Raw genomic sequence first — 20,403 nt, 5'->3', positions numbered from 1 at the left:
AAGGGGAGAGAGGGAGAGAGAAAAGGAAGAAAGAAAGGAAGGGAAGGAGGGAGGGAGAAAGACAGAAGAAAGGAAAGAAGAAAGGAGAGAGAGAGATTAAACTAGAATAGTCATTTATACTTGTGGTATGCTTATCAATGAGTTTCACACTTATTTTCTTGGAGAAAAATACTATGGAAAATGTTGTCAACTCACTGCATTCTCTGACAGCTCCATAAAACTCTCTTAACTTCTACATTACAAAACTCATATTCAAAATTAAAAGCAATCATTTTACATATTTGAATCTTGATATTAAGATCCCACAGTGGATTACATATTTGATTTTTTCTTCCTGCCTTCATTTTTCCTTTACCAAGTTTGGAGAAATCTTTCCATTTTTTTTTATCCATGATATATTTGAATTTCATTAATATTACTAATAAAGGAACCAAGTTGGGTATTCTTCCATTCCCCCTAAATTTTGTAGTTTAGATACTTGCCTTCACAAATAATGTATAATTAAAATTGTTCAAAATGCCCAGAACTTTAAATTATTCAATAAATATATACTGTCATATAAAATCTTGCTTTATGCTAATGCTGTAATCTTTTCTGCCGGTTCTATAGGGGTAAAAGTATGTTTTTTTCATAATTTCCAGCAGAGTACCTTCCTAGGGATAAGCTCATAAAAGATATTTATTTAATTAATGAATAAATTATTATATGCATGAATTAATGGAGTTTCTTATTTTTTGATATGGAAGATTTATAAACTGCTAATTATTTATCAAAATGCAATAGGAAATAGATGACCCAAATTTAAAGTAATAGCTAAAAAAGGGGGTAGGAAGATTTGGCATAGATTTTTAGATTTATCATTTGTCTTTCTTAATAACTAGAGAAAATGCTGGGAAATATATATATCTCGCAGCTTAGAAAATGAAGAGAGTTCTGTAGTTTTATAATCAACCATTAATGTGTTGTTGGTGGGAAAAAGATGTTTAGTATCTAATATTGTAGTGTATTGAATCAAGAAAACTGGCATTTCTTCATCATTTAAAAATAAACATTATGTTGTGTTCTGGATACAGAAATTTGATCAATGCAAAACTTAAGCTAAAAGTTTTATTAGATATTTCTCTTTAAGTTAAACCCACACACACATACACACATACACACACACTCATGTCTAAATGCATTTACTATTTATTTTTTACTCTTAAAGTGATGTTATTTACATGTGTTGTTAGAATGCAAACCTTATCAGTAGGACATCAAGGATTAAGCTCTGGCAGTATTAAAGTTAGAACAGTCACATGTCTGCAAATTTTTACATAGTTAAAAAGAAGAATCACTGTAAAATAAATGCTTATTCTTTAATTGTAAGTGATGTGGAACAATGTGTACTTAGTTCTAAAGTTCAGTTAAGGAGACTTCCAGGAGGTGCATAGCTACTGCATGAGTGCGGGTGCAGAGATGGAGGATGCTTCCAGAAATCAAGCAGTGGAATTCCATGGTATATTCAGAAAAGTTAATAGTTCAGTTATTTCCAAGAAGCCTTCTTGCTGCAGACCAGTAATTAATGGTCCTGCTGCTCCTCTCTTTCACTGGTGCCTTCTTCTTCTTCAGGGAATGCTGATTCATTCTGGCCTTTCAGATGCTTAACCCCTGAAATTATAAAAATTATGCAAAATTTAAATGATTTTCATTTCTGGAATATTAACCGCTTTGCTGCAAGAGATATAAAAGAGTGGAAAATTTTCATTTGGTGTTTATATGTTTTTCTCCAAGAATCTTAACAATGTAATCCTATAAAAACCTTTTAATTCACTGAGCAATAAAAACATACCCAGATGAATTTCCATTAGAGGCAGGCTATCTTTCATCATTAAAGCTTCTCCATTAGGGATTGCATCACAGCCTATTAAAAACCTGTTAACTAAAAATCTGCTCACAGATTCTTATTATAATTCTATAATTCTAATGTATCACTTAGTTCAAATATTGCTTTTGGCATCCCTCAATTCTATTACAACAAGAACTATTGAAACCTCTAGGAACAAAAGGGTGTGCGTGCCATTTCTGTATCTTATAAACAACAAAACAATCATAATATTGTGAATTTTCTCTCAGAAGCTAAACATACCAATGTGATTATGGAACTTCTTTATTCAAAATTCTTCAATAACTTCCCCCACAACCTACACAGTGGGAAAAACATTGGCATACATTTGCCTGCTATACAAGGCTCTTGTAATCTGGGCTCTCTACCATTTCTCACCAGCCTTTCTTGCTTTCAGGGTAATTTACACTTAACAACACTAACCTACTTTTTCCCTTGGCCACTCCAGGCTCCCTCAGGCTTTCACATTTTTCTTGTTCTATTCTCATTGCCAGACATCGTCATCCTACACACACCTGATAATCTCCCACTCATCCTTCTGGTGTCAGCTTGCCTCCTCTCTGATGGCTACTTCAATTCCCCATGTAGATAGAGACTTTCTCATATTCCCCCTGCTCTTGGAACATCTATTGTTGATTACCTTATAGAACTGTATTTGTTCACATCTTTCTCATTAGAGAAAACTCCTTGATGCTGAGAAATATGTAATTTCATTTTGGAGTCCCAGGCACAGTGCCTAGCAAACAGTAGGTACTCATTAATATTTATTGTCTAAATGATTGATTGAATTAATGAAGTAACAGTTTGGTATGTGCCTTTGGCAGTTCCGCAATAATCTATCTTTAGACTTTTTTCAAAATTATTTCAAATTTACGGTATAAATCAGAAGACAATTAGAACAACCACACTCAATCTACAAAATTATCTTTCATTTCCCTCAAGTCTACTCTGTTAAGACATCAGAGGAGCTGAAACTTTATGCATCTAGTGATGGTTAATGTGCGAAATTTTATACTTTTTTGTATCTTATAAACTTAGTTTATGAGATTTTTTAAAGTATTACTAAAAAAACACTCCAGTAAGAATTGATAAATGAAATGAAGTCATATTCATGTTTGCTATAAAACCAAGAGTCTCAAGAAATGTGTAAGTTTGCATGTACGGCTGTCAGCAAGCCTCAGAGGGCTATTTGGCAAACAGTGACACCCTTGGACTTCATGGATTGCAAAAATATTTTATTACTTGTAATAATATCTAAATATGTAATTGCATCTGAAAACATACATTATTCACAATTCTTCTTGATCTAACACTGCAGGGAGAAATTTGTTACTAAGACATGGAATTCATTTCATACTACTATAAATTACCTGAAAAAGAGGTCTCAGTGCTCAGGGAAAGGGAAGAGGGTTTATTGAGTGTCCAACCAGTCACTCTGCTGGAGTCTTATATACATGAGTCACTAAACTTCACAACTCCTTGTGGTAAACACCTGTCTAGTAAAATTTAGACTTAGAGAAGATAAATGATTTGTACAAGGTTATAAGGGTATTGTGATGCTAAGAGAAGTTCTGACACATGATAGTCCCTCAATATATATTGAATGAATTAATGAGGGTATGAATGAGTAACTCATAAAGTTCCATTATTAAGAGACACTGATTCATTTTCACCTTTATCTTTCTGGCTGCTGACCCAAACTTTCCATCATTCTCTAGGATTTATCATAGGTTTGGAGTACCAATTAACCTTGCACCAAGGTCTTGGGGTTCCCTCTGAAATATTAAGGCACAGTAATCATTCAGCCGCCTGCCACTCTTCTTCCTGAGCTGAAGTTGACTATATCTTGCCAGGTTTGCAAAGGTTCTAATGACTCCAGAGCTCATCTTTTTCATCCACAAGGTAACTACAGAGTAATAAATCTGTGTTTGAGATAATGTTCTTTAAATAAGAGGTAATAATTTAATGTCCACATCGATTTGTCTAAATGAGGGGATTAAATATAAAGGAAAAAATCAATAATTAAGATGTTTAACTCATTAATCCATTAATCACCCACTTTCCACACTTGAGAATAGGTCTGCTTGTCTATCGTGATCCACATTTAATTATTTTATAATAATAATGGTCACAAAATTATCTGAAAAAGCCAAACATTTTGCAAAGTAAAATCACTCACTTGGACAAATGTTAGAAGGTCTTCCTTAGCCCTATACAATTGTGACACAACTATTTCGAGGTGAAACATTTTGATGAGGCAGGAGCAGGTGACATGTTACCAAAGAGCTGTTCAGCAGAATATCTACAACAAATTCTTTGATTCCCAAAGCAGTTTACTCTAATGCCGTCTTTCAATTGGACAAGAAACGATTGGTTGATGTGTGCTTTGAAGCAACCTTCAAGGCAATCTCTCTCTTTTCCCGTCATCAATATTCATCCGATTATAGATGCAATAATGCTGAGATTAAAGTGAAAAGTCTGCTGAGGACTATGTAATAATTTCTTTCTCCCTACACCTCTCCTGCATCCCAAAACACACGTATGATTTGTGTTTTAATTTTCTTTAAATCCCCATTTGATGTTTGAGGAGGGTTACATTTCATGTAATTCTAGAGATGGATGAAAATGAATTGGTCTGGGGGTGTTGTTGAAATACTCAGAGCTTCCTCCTCTGCCAGATGCTAATGAGCATCAGGAAAATCCCTCCCCTGCACAGGGTTTGAGGCTTGGTACATGGCAAACAACCTCAGGAGCAAGTGCAGACTCAGCCAGGGCTGCATATGGGCGGAAGGCCAAGGAATCCCAAAAAACACATTGGAGGTTCTTTTCTTCAAAGCAAAATGAGCACACAGTAAAAGGGACCATGTAGAAGACAAGGATATGCCATATGAAAATATGAAGGAATGAAGAAAAGAAAGTAGACAATAAAAGAAAAGGAAAAGAAAGAAATTTTGACCCCAAGCAGAACACAATACTTACTGTCTTCTCTATTCTGTAGATCAAATGGTTAAATGTGGATTCCACAAAGCTGTGAAGTAACTGAGTGAAGAATTTTGAATACTGAATCCATAGAGGGAGTTTTACATTTGGCAAACCACAGGTCAATATTTTTAATCAATTAATTTGAAGCCAAAGACAGGAGGCTCATTACATTTGTAGATAACACAAAATTTGGAAGAAAAGATGACATGAATGACAAAGTGAGTAAAAGTTTCCAAGAGCTGGAATGATGGCCTAAGCAATTAAGGTAGAGTTCAACAGAATTTTTGTTTTGAGAAAGGTTAATTTAGTTCTTAAAAAAAACCAAAATAGCGTATAAGGGCAAACTTAATGAATTACAGTTAGGGATTTTAGGTGACTACAATTTCACTTGACCTGGTGTATCCAGGCACAGAGCTCCTGGCAGTGTTGGTGGTATTCCTAGTAGCGAAGTTGGCAGTATAAGAAAGGGAACTGCTCTCTAACCACGTGTTGGTCAGACTTTTCCTGCAACATGCTGCCTAGTTCTCATCTGCATTTTAAGAGGACTGTTTAAGAAGGAAATTGAGATAAAAGGTAGTCTTATGACATCACTTTTCTGGAGGAATTACAGATGAAACTGGAATATTTAGCATAGAGGAAATTAATAGGGGTCAATAGAGGCTGACTTCGATTTCCTAAAATACTGGAAAAGGAAATAAAATTAATCTATGTAGCTGCTAAGAGCAGAAATAGGGTCAATGGCTGATATTTATGTGTATAGACAGATTATAGCTCAATATAAAAAAGAAAATTCCCAAATTCTTTATGTTTGCCTAGAAATAAAGAAATGAATGAGTTCCTCATCACTGTACATGTTCAAGTCAAAGCTGTAGTTTCATTTCTGAGGCAGGTTATAGATGATTCCTGCATTGAGTAGCAGGGTGAACATGTAAACTTGCAGATCCTAGGATGTTATTAATCCACAAAGGAAATATTCAGCACTATTGAAAAATTAGCTCTGTTTTGAGTACTATAAGTTACAAAAAAGTAATAAAACGTCAAATGACATAATGGCCCAAATACACATTTTAAAACTAATTCACATAGGGAGTAGCACATGTAAATAGATTTATTTTGTTTTTTCAACTACATATCTTAGACGGTGTAAATCATTCTAAAGTCCTCTAGGGAATCTATGGGTGGATTTTAAAGAGCTTCTGACTCTCTTGGAATTCTATTTATAGTGTATTTGTGCTTTTTCAGGGAAGGAGGTCAACAGTTTTCAGCAGAATCTCAGAGGGGTCTCTGATCTGCAAGTAATTATGAATTTGAATTCTAATCTCTTTAAAGATGAAGGGAGAGTTTCAGATGGTAAAGTGACTTGCTTAAATTCCCACAGTGGTTGTTGGCTGAGCTGGGACACAAACTGTGGCCCTTAACTCCTATTGGGGGCTCTTTACCTGGGTCACTAGGACCTAATCTTCCACTGTTACTGATTTTTTAGAAAGTTAGAATCTGAGGAAACGATGGTGCCTCAGGATCACGAGGCTGTTTTCATTATCAGAGGATTTTACATCGCAGGTAGATTTTGGTATAACTTTTCAATCTATTTTTATTGTTGTTGTCATTATTTTCAACAGAATGTGGGGTCAGAAAGATAATAGAATTTAACCTGGCCCAGGAACACTCCCAGAATAAAACCAAGTTAGAACTAGCATTTAGATCAGTTTCCAAACCTGGGACTGAACTCTGGGAAACACAGAAAAAAATATTGTCTCATCTGTAGAGATGAGACATAGTCATCAAGCAGTATACGTTAAATATAATAAAGTCCCTACTGTGTGCTGAGCGTGAAAGAGAAATAGCTACAAATCAGATGGGAATGTTGGCCTAAAGGTGACGGTGTGCATATAATGAAGCTAATTCAGTGAAGAAGTGCTATGGATCAGTAAAACAAATGATGCATTAGGAAAATTCTAATAAGGAAGAGAAGAGCTCCAAGTCGATGGATAGTAATTTGGACAGTCATTTATTGAGCAATATGCTCATTAGATTACGGGAAACAGCAAACCTGGTGCCTATTGCAAAAACTATTTGCAAAATAGATTTAACAGGCATTGGTTTTCTGAAATCCTGCTATATACAAAGGAGTGATTTCAGTGGCCTTAGAAAGATGGCTTTCTAATGGTTCCTTGAGTATTGACACCCTATAATTTATCACAAAAATAATGCTAGGAATATAATTTATATATAATTATATGTATAGTTATAATTATGTATATTTATAATTTTATGACTCAATATAATTTAATCTATAATATAAAACAGAGAGCCCCCTCAGTAAAGGTCCACCATCTCTCAGATTTCAGGTTTCTCAAAATGCTTTTATATTTATTGTAATTGTTCAATCCTCTTGTCATTCATTTATAATAAAGAACTATACATTAATACCCTGAGGGTCACGGACAACAAGGGACATATTGATTTTATTTCAAAACTAAAAGCATATTATTTCCTGAACTCACCATAAATGTGTCCCTTTCTATTTTATTTGATGTAAATTATATGTAGATAGCACAGTTGATCTCTGTTCTAATATGATGACTGGCCAATTAACATAAGCTGCAAATCAACACATCATCATTTAACTCCCCATTACTTAAGGAATCATTTCTTTGCAGAAGAATAAACATGCAATATGATTTTCTCTTCATCATCCATGGAAATAGGGACAACATGTTTACGTGATATTCATAAGTATGTTTTGTATATTTTTACCTATCATATATTTTACCAAAGCTGTTACCCAATAGCAAAGTTGAGATAAAAGTTTTAGCAGTATATACTAAGAAGGTAGGGAAGAAGGTACTATTACATATTAATGTTAGAAATATGAATTCAAACAATATCTTTGGAAAGTAATATGGTATCACTTATCAAAATGTAAAGAGCCCACATCTTTATCATCTCTCTCTCTCTCTCTTTTTAAAAATGTCACAAGGATTCTGCTGCTTGGCCTAGGATGAGAATCACTTTAATAGACTGATTGCTGCTTTGGCCCTCCACAGTCAAGTGCCCCTCTAGTACCCATTTTTCTTCTGAAGCTAATGCATTCCCCATGAATTTAGAAGTAGAGTTAAATTTTTAAGCCTACACATAATGGAGCTCAACAATGTTTAGGCAATTTCACTTTAGAAAGAGACAGAACGGCTCCCTCGCCTGCAAGACTTGACTACAATTGATTGAACACAATAGCATATCTAAAATAAAGAATGCATCGATCAGCAGGAGTCAGTGGTTAGCCTTGAAAGCATTAAAAATAAAATAACAAAAGGAGAGTTGCATTTACAGCCACAGCAGCAAATGTTGTATGTGTTTCTTTTACCATGTCCAGAGAAGAACATCCTGTGCTGGCATTTTAAAGGCTCCGTCCTCCGGGCAGGGTACTTCCCTACTGAAGCAATGGTTACCACAGGCTACCATGGACTGATGCCAGTGTAGGCCCCAGTCACATAATTCAGTCACCGAGCTCTGACTCTGAGCTCACCAAGGAAAACTTCTGACAGCAACAGAGCTAGCTTATAAGGAGAGAAGGCTCTGACTAGAATAATATTGTCTTCACCTGACAGTAGTTATTTATTTTGAATTGATAAATTAACATTCTGATTTTATATGTCAGTTTTTAAAGTTATAGTTTATTTTTAATTAACACATCAAAATGTATTATTTATTTTAATAATAAACCTTATTACTAAATTTTATTTTTTATTAATTTTAATATAAATATGGAGTACAGAGTGATATTTTGATACATACAAATAGTTTGAAATGATCAAATCAGAGTAGTTAGTATATCCATTACCTCAAATATTTGTCAACAATTTATTTGTGGTAAAAACATTTAAAATCCTGTCTTTTAGCTGTCTTGAAATATACTCTGTATTATTATCAATTGTAGCAAACTTGCTGGGCAATAGAACACCAGCTTGCTTACTAGGAGAGAAGGCACTGACTAGTCTAGTCTTATTTTCACCTAACGATCATATTTCTTATTTTGAATTAATAAATTTACATTCTAGTTATATATGTCAGTCCTGATATGCTTTTTATTGAGTACAAATATTACAACTTCAACTGACTCTGAGTCATCATCAAGGAGATAATTTGTCAACATGCCCAGTGGAGGCTGAATCTGGCCAGCAGCTAAAGTGGGAACTTGCAGGGACCTCTGGAGGTAGGGAACTGACGCTACTTTAGTTTAAGACTTACTATAAAACTAATCAAGACAGTGTGTGGTGAAAAAACAGACAAAGAGAACAATGGAACAGCATAGAGAGTCCAGAAACTGACCCATGTAAATGTAGTCAACTAACCTTCGACAAAGGAGAAAAGGGAATACAATGGAGCAAAAAGACAGTCTTTCCAACAAATGGTAACTTGAACAACTGGTTATACACATGCAAAAAAATATAATAATCCAGATTCAGATACTACATTCTTCTGGGAAAAACAACAACAACAACAACAAATTGATCCAGACCTCAGTGCAAAACACACATTTATGATACTCCTAGAAAATAACATAGGAGAATACCTGGATAGCCTTAAATATGGGGATGGCTTTTTAGGCTCAACACCAAAGACATAATCCACGAAAGAAAAAAAAAAAAAAACTGGTAAGCTGTTCTTCATTAAAATTAAAACATCTGCTCTGTGAAAAACAATGTAAAGAATGAGAATACAAGCCATAGACTGAGAGAAAATGTTTTTATAAGACACACCTGATAAAAGAGCTACTATCCAAAACATACAAAGGACTCTTAAAACTCAACAGTAAGAAAACAAACAATCCAATTAAAAATGGGGAAAAAAAAGGTCTGAACAGCCAAGGAGATACATAGATGGCAAGTAAGCATATGAAAATACGTTCAACATCATCTTTCATTAAGAACTGCAAATTAAAACAATGAGATACCACTGCACACCTATGAGAATGGCTGAAATCCAAAACACTGACAACACCTGACAAAACACTGAGAAATGCTGGCAAAGACTCGGAGCAACAGGAATGAGAAATGGTCCAGCCACTTTGGGAGAGAGTTTGGCAATTTCTTACAAAACTAAACATACTATACAATCCAGAAATCACTTCTTTGTATTTACCCAAATGAATAGAAAATTGATATCCATACAAAAACCTGCACATAGATATGTATAGCAGCTTTGTTAATAATTGCAAAACCTTGAAAGACAGAATCAATAGTATTTGCTGGAAAACTGGATATGGATTATAAAAAAAAGAGGAGAGTCAAGTATGTCACCAAAGTTTTTGGCCAAGGTAACTGAAAAAATGGAATCATCATTAACTAAGATGGGGAAGATTTAGATAAAGAAAGCTTTACGTAGAAGATCTGGGTTCAGTCTGATGGCAAACATAGTAAATTTGATATTTACAATGTATACCCAAATTAATGTATGGTTATTATGTGTCTGAAATTCAGGAGAGAATCCTGAGCTCAGGTATTAATGTGGAAATCATCATTATGTAGACAATATTTCAAACCGCTCAACCATTGAAGATCACTGAGAAAGGGAACAAGTAAAGAAGAAAACATATTCAAAAGCTGAGCCCTGGAGTACTCCAACATTAAGAGTGAAAAGAGAACAGGATGACACAGAAAAGACGACTGTCCAGGAGCATTTTATGAATAGGAGAAAACCCTGGAGTGTAGAAGCATGCAAATGAATAAATAAAGAGTATACTTATAGGTGATATGACCTTACTGTGTCAAAACCTGCTGAAATGCCAAATAAAATGATGACTGAAAATAGGCCCTTGGATTTAACAATAATCAAGTCCTTTGTGACCTAGACAAAAGTAGTGTTGGTGGAGTGATAGGGTGTGAAAGCCCAGTCGGAAGGAGGTTAAAGAATGAAAAGAGAAGAGATGAAAGCAGTGAATGTACCCAACTATTCAAAGGAGAGAGCTAAGAAATACTGTTATTAGCTGTAGGAACAGTGAGGTCAAATAGAATTTTTTTTTCTATTTTATTGAGGTATATTTGAAGTACAATAAACTGCACATATTCAAGGTGTACAATTGTATCAGTTTTGACAGACGGTAGCATCTGTAACACCATTACTACAATCAAGATAACAAACATTTCCATCCAAAGAGGAATTTTTTAACCTAGGAAACAAGAGAGGATACTTGTGTGCTGATGGGTGTGATCCCACAGGGAGGAGGAAAATTATGACATAGAAACCAGATGGAAGAATTTCTAGAGCAATGTTTCAGAATACAGGTGGGGATAGCTATACTGCGCAATTGAAGGAGTTGCTGTTAGAGAAAAGCACAAAACGTTCACCTATAATAGCAGGCAGAAAGTCAGGCTATCAAAAGGAACAGATACGGTAGGCGGGAAGACCTCATGGTAGGAGTCTGTGAAAGTTCTCTTCTCATGGCTTTGGTTTTCTCAAAGTAGGAAGCAAGTTCGTTAGATAAGAGTGAGAAAGAGGAGGATGTGTTGGAGGTTTGCAGAGAAAGGATACACTGTAATAGATGTCTAAGAGAGTAGAAGACAGAAGGAACTCAGGAAATGTAGTGTGCTTCTCAGGAAGTACTAAGTGCCCACCAGAGGTTCTGTAGTCATGAGTTCAAAATAAGACCAGTCAATAAAGCTGTGTCCATTTGCATAAGAGAAGGTGAGGAGTAGGCCAACACTACGTCTCATCACTTGTAAAACCTTGTTCATTTGTTTTTCATTCTGTCTTGACAATGTTTTGTGTTTTTCAAAGTGTTTTTATAAACATTTTTCTCATATCCATGACATCTCCAGGAAAATAAGGCAGGAATGACTCTCAGACAAGAATGTCTGAATTTTAAACAATGGCAAGGATGGGGACAACGTTTAATCTGAAAGAACTGATTAATTTTAAGCATTCTAAAACCTAAGTTAGAACAATTCTGGGCAAAAACACTTCATTGGAATCATGCAAATTCTGTCGTCTCTTTTTTAAAAGTCAATTTTTGCTCAGACCATGACATACTGAAAGATTGCAAATTTTAAAAATTAATAAAGATTACCAAAAGTTTCTGGCAAGTTCATTTTCCCCTGGCAACGTATTACCATTGGAAGAATTTAAGGAGAAAATTTCTCCCTTATAAAAGGGAGAAATTTGAACACAGAGACAGTTGTGTACAGAAGGAAAATGATGTGAAAACACACAGAGAACACCATCTATAAGCCAAGGAACATCTGAGGCTACTAGACACTAGGAGAAAGGCATAACACAGATTCTCCTTCAGCCCTCAGAGAAAACAAACTCTGAGGACGCCTTTGTCTCAGGCTTCTGGTCTCCAAAACTGTGAGAAAATACATTTCTGTTGCTTCAACCACCCAGTTGTGGTGATGGCACATTGTAATGGCAACCCTAGCAAACTAATACATCCATAGCATTGAATTTGTATGGAAAATCTCCATCTTCACCACTACCATTGTGATACACCCTCAGTTGGATTTAAAACACGGCCACTGAGTTTCTCCTGCTGCCAATGAAACAATCAGTTTCTTGGAAGCACCTGCTAGCAGACTATATCAAATCTTCCTTTCCTTTATGTAGTCATCTACCAACCTCATGATCGTATCAAATTCTTTGGAGATTATAGCACCTCTCTAAATTTCTTTATACCAGTACTCCTAAAATCATTCTTCAAGACTTCAGTCTCCACCAAGGTGACCCATTCCCTCTCCTGTCACTATAAAGCTTCCTTACCTAGACTCCCACCACTTTCCCCTTCTCCTGTGGTACTCATCTGACAAAACTACAATTGTGATAAAAATCCACCTCTCTGTAATTATAGAATGCCTGAAGTCCAATGGAGAAGCACAACTGACAAAAGCCTAAAACTATGCTGACTGATGCCACATAAAATTTTTGACCATTATTTTTAAATGGGCTTCAACGTTTCCCGAAAAATCTACTCTATTTCCCTCTTTAAATCATTCTTAAATTTTCTCAGAATGCTATTCACTCCTCAAATCTTCAACATCCCCATACCTTCCTCAAACTCAGCTGATTTTACATAGTAGAGCAAAACAATCATTAAAGAAATGACATCAGCCTGGCCAAATCTACCAATATATTTGAATCTGTCCTATATTATATCTACCTTATCTCCTAAGATTCAACCTTCATTTTTTTCCACCCCTCATTTTTTTTATACAATATCTCTTCCCCTTTCAAAGAATACTCCTAAAATTGTAGCCACTCTCTTTCGCATTGTCAATTTCTTCCATTCTGCTAAAATATTTCTAATGCCACGAAAACATGTTTTAAGATCTCCCATTTCAGGAAACCCTCTTGACTCTTATGTTCCTCTCCAGATACTGTCCCCTGCCTCTTCTCCCTTTCATAGCAAACCTCCTTATAGTGTACTAAATAGATTGTCACTTTGAAACCTTTTCTTAACCCAACCCAGTTAGACTTCTATGCTTATTACTCCATTAAAATAGTTCTTGTTAAATTTTCCAACACAAGGCATCTAAGGAAATCCACTGGTCAGTTTCACATCCATTTCTCGGCAGCTACGTCACAATTGAACACTTCTCTTTCTTGAAACACTAACTTTAAGATGACCAAACAATCCTGTCTATCCACCTACGTCATTGGCTACACATTCTGTCTTTTCTCCTAGTTAATTTTAATCATTCTTTTTTCTTTTCTGTTTTTTGTTTGTTTGTTTGTTTGTTTGAGATGGAGTCTCTCTCTGTCGCCCAGGCTGGAGTGCAGTGGTGTGATCTGGGCTCACCGCAAGCTCCACCTCCCGGGTTTATGCCATTCTCCTGCCTCAACTTCCCGAGTAGCTGGGACTACAGGCACCGCCACTACCCCTGGCTATTTTTTTTTTTTTTTTTTTTTTTTTTTTTTTTTTTTGGATTTTTTAGTAGAGACGGTTTCACCGTGTTAGCCAGAATGGTCTCCATCTCCTGACCTCGTGATCCGCCCGCCTCGGCCTCCCAAAGTGCTGGGATTACAGACGTGAGCCACCGCTCCTGGCCTGATACTTTTAATCATTCTTACTCTTTCGTGTCAAACATTCCCAGGGCTTGGTTACTGGATGTATTATCTATTTACACTAACTCCCTATGTGATCTGATCCAGTATCATTGCTTTAAATATAATTTATAATTTTTCCAGCTTTTTTGAGGCATAATTTGCATTGTCCTGATGATTAGTGATGCTGAGTACCTTTTCAGATACCTGTTATCCATTTTGTATGTCTTCTCTGAAAAAAATTTTTTCATTTTTTAATGAGGTTATTTGGTTGTTTTTGCTGTTGAGTTGTATGAGTTTCTTATTTTAGATGTTAACTCCTTATTAGATATATAGTTTGAAAATATTTTTTCCATTTTGTAGGTTGCCTTTTCATTTTGTTGATTATTTCCTTTGCTGTGCAGAAGCTTTTTAGTTTGATGTAATCCCACTTATTTAATGTGTGTTTTTGTTGTCTTTGCTTTCAGTGTTGAATGTAAAAAAAAAAAGTCATTGCCAAGGCCAATGTCAAAGAGATTTTTTCCTCTGTAGTTTTCTATAAATTTTACTGTTCTAGGTCTTACACTTGAGTCTTTCATCCATTTCAAAGTAATTTTTATACAAGGTATAAGATAAGGGTTCAGTCTCATTCTTTTGCAGGTGAATATCTGGTTTTCCCAAGATCATTTATTGACAAAACTATGCTTTCCCCATTGTGTATTCCTGGTGCCCTTGTCAAATATTAGTTGGCCATTTATGCATGGGTTTATTTCTGGGCTCTTTATTCCCTTCTATTTGTTTATGTGTCTGTTTTTACGCCAGCACCATAGTGTTTTCTTTAGCTTTGTAATGTATGTTGAAATAGGAAGTGTAATGCCTCAAGTTTTGTTCTTCTTTCTCAAGTTTGCTTTGACTATTCACGGTCGTTTGTGGTTCCAAGCAAATTTTAGGATTGTATTTTCTATTTCTGTAAAAATTGTCATTAGAATTTTGATAGAGGCTGATTGAATCTCTAGATAACTTTGGGTAGTATGAACATTTTAACAATTTTAATTCTTCCAATCCTTGACCATGGCATATCTTTCCATTTATTTGTGCTTTTTTCAATTTTTTAAATCAATTTATCTTATAGTTTTCAATGTACAGATACTGTACTTCCTTGAATAAATTTATTCCCAAGTATTTTATTTTATATATTACTGTTAGAGGTTGTTTTCTTAATTTGTTTTTCAGATAGTTTGCTATTAGTAAATAGAAATACAACTAATTTTTATATGTTGATTTTGTACCTGCAACTTTACCAAATTCATTTATTAGTTCTAGCAATTTTTTGGTAGAATCTTTAGAATTTTTTATATATAAGATCATGTTGTCTGCAAACAAGGGTAATTGAACTTCTTCCTTTCCAATCTGTGTGACTTGTATTGTTTTTTCTTGCCTACTTGCTCTATCTAGGACTTCCAATACTATGTTGAATAGAAGAGGTGACAGTGGGAACCCTTGTCTTGTTCCTGGTCTTCCATTGAGTATGATGTTAGCTTTGGGGTTGTTGTACATACATGGCCTTTATTAGGTTGAAGTATACTCCTTTTATACCTAATTTGTTAAGTGGTTTTATCATCCATTTATTATGAAATGATGTTGAATTTTGTCAAATACTTTTTCCACACCTATTGAGGTGATCATATGATTTTTATTCTTTATTCAGTTAATGTGGTGTAGCACACTTACTGATTTGTATATGTTGAACCATCTTTGCATCCCAGGCATAAATCCCACTTGATCATAATGTGTGATCCTTTTAATGTGCTATTGAATTTGATTTACTAGTATTTAGGTGAGGATTTTGCATCTATGTTCATCAGGGATACTGGTTGTAAGTTTCTTGTGACATCCTTTTGTGGCTTTGGTATAAGGTTAATGCTGGCCTCTTAAAATGAATTTAGAAGTGTTCCCTCATCTTCAGTATTTTGAAAGACTTTGTTAAAGTTTGGTATTAGTTCTTTAAATGTTTGGTAGAATTCAGCTGTGAAGCCATCATGTCCTGGGCTTTTCTTTGAAGGCAGACTTTTTATTACTGACTCAATTGCCTTACTTGTTATTGATCTGTTCAGATTTTCTATTTCTTTATGATTCAATCTTGGTGGGCTTCTAGAAATTTATGAATTTCTTCTAGTTATGCAATTATATGCCAACTTGTTTTTTTCTTTTTACTTAATGTAGGCATTTATTGCTATAAATTTCTCTTTTAAAACTGCTTTTTCTGCATCCCATTAGTTTGGCATATTGTGTTTTCATTTCTGTTTGTCCCAAGATACACTTTTATTTCTTTTTTGATTTCTTCTTTAATCCACTGGTTGTTAAGGAATGTGTTGTTTAATTTCCACATATTTGTGAATTTCCAAAATTCCTCCTGCTATTGATTTCTAGTTTCATACCACTGGGATCAGAAAAGATACTTCATATCATTTCAATATTTTAAATTTTGTTGAGACTCATTTTGTGACCCAATATATGGTCTATCCTGGAGAATGTTCTATGTGCACTTGAGAAGGCTATATATTCTGCTATTATTAGATGGAATGCTTTCTATATATCTGTTAGATCCTTTTGATTGACAGTGTGATTCAAATCTGCTATTTCATTATTTATTTTCTCTCTGGATTATCTTGTTAAAAACGGGGTATAAAAGTCCCATACTATATCCATACGGGGTATATAGTCCTAGACTATGGCTGTCTATTTTCTCCGTCAGTTCTGTTAATAATTGCTTTATATATTTCAGTGCTCTAATGTTGGGAACTTATATATCTACAATTGTTTAAATAGACTCCTGATTAAATCACCCCTTTCCTTTATTGTTGTATAGTAATCATTTTCTCTTGTGACAGATTTTGCCTGAAAGCCTATGTTGTATGATGGAAGTATAGCTACTTCTGCTCTTTTTCACGTTTGCATGGAATATCTTTTTTATCCCTTTACATTCAGCTTATGTGTATCCATAGGTTAAAGTGAGTTTCTTGTAAGCAGTACGTTCTTAGATCTTGTTTTTTAATCTATTCTGCCACTGTGTGTTTTGATTGAAGAATTTAATCCATTTACCTTTAAAGTAATTATTGATAGATAACTTGCTGTCGCCTATAACCTAAAAGCAGTGACTTCCAGTTGTATAGCATCAGTCCCAATCCTTCAACCAGACTCAGATTCGTGTATTCAGTAGCCAAACTGTATTCTGATAGTTAGATGTCTAATAGGCATCTCAAACTTGGTATATCCAAAATATGATCTTGATTCTGCCCCCTCTCCAAAAAAATAAAAATAAAAATAGTAATGAACAAACAAAACAAGCACCTGCCTGCTACTAACCTACTCTTCTCCAAAATTTATCAGGCCCAATATATGGCCTCTTTGCATTTCATACTTCTCTTCCAATTCATGACCAAATTTTGAAGCTTCTCATTCAAAATGATATCCTAAATCTAAAATTTTTCATTAATTCCAGCATTATCACCTGAGTCCAATGCACCACTAATCTCCACCTAGAGAAACTCAATAGCCTTTTAGCTGGTGTTCCACTTTCTCTCCTACCCAAAGTCAATTCCACAATCTACAGAATAATCTTTTTAAAAATAAATCAAGTTACATTAATCCCCTGATGAGAACCTTTGATAACTTCTCATTGTCCGAAGAATGAGATTCAAACTCCTTATCATAGATTTTAAGATTCTTTATGATTTGTCCTGTCTCCTGATCTTATCTCCTCCCAAATCTCCTCTCACTTGCCTAGCCACATTGATCTTTTACCTAAAGATCTCTTTCAGTCTCAGAGCCTTGTCCTCTTAAATGCTCTTTATTGGGTTTCTCCTCCTCTAAGGAACCCATGTGGCTTCCTTCACCTTATTCAACCAGTCAGGTCTCAGCTCAAGTGTCACCATTTCAGAGAGGCTTCCTTGACCATCCCATCTAAAACATCCTGTGCTTCTTTCCCTTACTCTCTCTCCCCTTATTATGATCTGTTTCATTTTTTCCCTTTCTTCAGAGCATGTATCACTCTCCGTTGCTATATTTATTATGTTTGTTATTATACTTATTTGGGGACTCGTGGCATGTGTGCACACCCCTACCCTGAATGTTTGCACCATGAAATCCGAGCCAATATATTGTTTTATTCAGTGACCGATCGGCAGAGGCTAGAATAATACCTGAACCCCGTAGATGCTCAAGGTATTTTAATTGAACTAAGAACTGACTTCAGTCTCACTTCCATTAAAGCTATCCCTGATTCAGAGTATGAATAATTTTCAACCTGGTAAAACCTTTTTCAGATGAGGGAACTTTTGCCCAATCAATGTAGGTCATACTAAAATTGCATTTGCAAGAATTCTAACAGTGAGAAAATAATGACCGTGAAAGAGATCTGACCTAACTGACTCCATTTTCCTTCTAACTTCCAAGCTATCCTTGTTTATTATTGGGCATAGGCCAAACTAACTTTGAGAGGACCTTATGCTATAGTTTGATTTGAAACAATGATGATAATAGTCCTTTCCCAAAACAAACTTCTTCTTAGCTGGGTAACAGACTGCCTTTGCAGGGCTAACAAATTAACCACAAGATTAGAAATTATGCTTTAAGAGTCATGCAGTTAGAGGACACAGGGTTATGAACCTTCCCAATTGCTCTTAGGGATAGCATCACTATTGTCAAACCTAAGTTTGGTGCTCAACATATTTTTCAGATCCTGCATTTGATAGATTGGCTGGTGCTACCCAGATCAATAAACTGGCTGATCTGGTCTTGTGGTCTTCCAACCTAAGAACTGACTCAGTGCAAGAGGACAGCTTCAACTCCTTATGATTTCATCCCAACCTTACCAATCAGCACTCCTTACTACCTGGCCCCCTACCCACAAAATTATCCCTAAAAACTTTATTCTCCAAAATTTTAGCAAGACTGATTTGAATAATAATAAATCTCCAGTCTCCTGTTCAGCTGGCTCCACATGAATTAAATTCTTTATTGCATTTCCTCTACCTTGATAAATTAGCTGTATCTTGGCAGTGGGCAAAATGAGCCCATTGAGTGTTTACAATATTTCGATGATAAATAGAAAAGGATTAGAGTGTTTTGGTATAGAGTTAGTTTGTTAATCTTGGTATCCTATACTATTTTAATTTACCAGGCTCTACTTGCATAGCAATTATGATTCTCAAATTTTACCTAGTGGCAAAAAAAGCACAGTAAATCTTAAAAATGGAAATAAGGAATGGTGCTTTCCCTGGTATACAATGTTATCTGATCACCAAACGCACTTAATTAATCCCATCAGGTCCATGGCTTTTACAAGTAAGTGATGACAATGGAATTGATTAAGTATTTTGATCCCCTCGGTGATTCTCCTGTTACTGAAAATTTTCTTTTATTGAAAGTGTGAATCCTGATGAGTTTATAGTCTCAAAATCTGCTCCATTCCCTCCATATCCTGAGGCTGTTTTCTTCTACTTTCTCTGTGGAAGGCCTCCACTCAGTTTGTTTCTCATTACTCAGCTTGCTGGCCGCCAGAAACTTTCTTGAATGAGGAGATTGTTCTGCTTTTCATCCTCTGCTTGACCTGAGGACATGCAGTTTACACTCTGAGCTTTGCAACTGTGTTGCTCTGACCCTGCTTTTCTGTCAGATTTACCATTGTTCACTTAAGCATTCTTGTTCACAGGCAGTTTTACTCTCTAACCATCCTTTTAAATAATAGCAATTTATTGTATCTCCAGGGGGCTTGCTGACCTACTTTCTTCTTTGATTTGCTGCCCTACAGTTGGTCTGATTTAGTTGTCTTCCACATGTAAAATCACAGCCTCTTTTCTTTTTACATAGATTTTAACAAACTCCATAGATAAGCTAATACCATTTCTTTCATTCTTCCTATTTACAAAATTTTCTGAAGAATACTTAAAGCAAAGGAGCAATGTATTGCTCAACTTTTATAAGCAGTAGCAATTTCATACAGATTACATGAAGGAGAAAAAATATTAACCAAAATTCTTGCTTAAAATGATAACTTTTTGTTATTTCCACTCTATTCAAATTTAATAACTGGGGAAAAAAGTGTTTAATTTACTTAGTTTCTCAACACAAGTATCACTAACTTGAGTTTTGTTGTTTTTTTTTTTTAAATAACAAAATCAGAACCTCCCCCAAACCTTTAGACATTATAAATGAATTACTTTAAGATCATGGCTTGGCCTGAAGTGGGGCTCACACCTGTAATCCCAGTAATTTGAGAGGCCAAGGTAGGTGGATTGCTTGAGCCCAGGAGTTTGAGTCCAGCCTGGGGAACATGGTGAAACTCCATCTGTACAGAAAAATAAATTAGCCAGGCATGGTGGTGTGCACCTGTAGTCCCAGCTGCTTGAGAGGCTGAGGCGAGAAGATCACTTGAGCCCAGGAGTGCAGTGAGATGTAATTGCACACCACTGCACTCCAGTCTAGGCAACATAGCAAGACCCTGCCTCAAAAATAAGAAA

The 20,403-nt window shown here is 35.3% G+C and overlaps 1 protein-coding gene across 1 annotated transcript in view; it reads right to left on the bottom strand.

Annotated features, from left to right (window-relative positions):
- Window positions 1–1,095: 1,095 nt before the first annotated feature.
- Window positions 1,096–20,403, bottom strand: part of PPP1R1C (protein phosphatase 1 regulatory inhibitor subunit 1C) — a 136,646-nt gene continuing 117,338 nt past the window's right edge. The window contains exon 5 of the mRNA XM_007965542.3: window positions 1,096–1,650. Within this exon, the coding sequence (XP_007963733.1) occupies window positions 1,562–1,650 (89 nt within the window). The 3' untranslated portion in view covers window positions 1,096–1,561. The remainder of the gene's footprint in view (window positions 1,651–20,403) is intronic.

This window comes from Chlorocebus sabaeus, chromosome 10 (assembly GCF_047675955.1).
Source record: "Chlorocebus sabaeus isolate Y175 chromosome 10, mChlSab1.0.hap1, whole genome shotgun sequence".
Classification (NCBI taxonomy): Eukaryota; Metazoa; Chordata; class Mammalia; order Primates; family Cercopithecidae; genus Chlorocebus; species Chlorocebus sabaeus.
The sequence above is the reverse complement of the archived record's forward strand: the minus strand, read 5'-3'. Positions and strand labels throughout refer to the sequence as shown.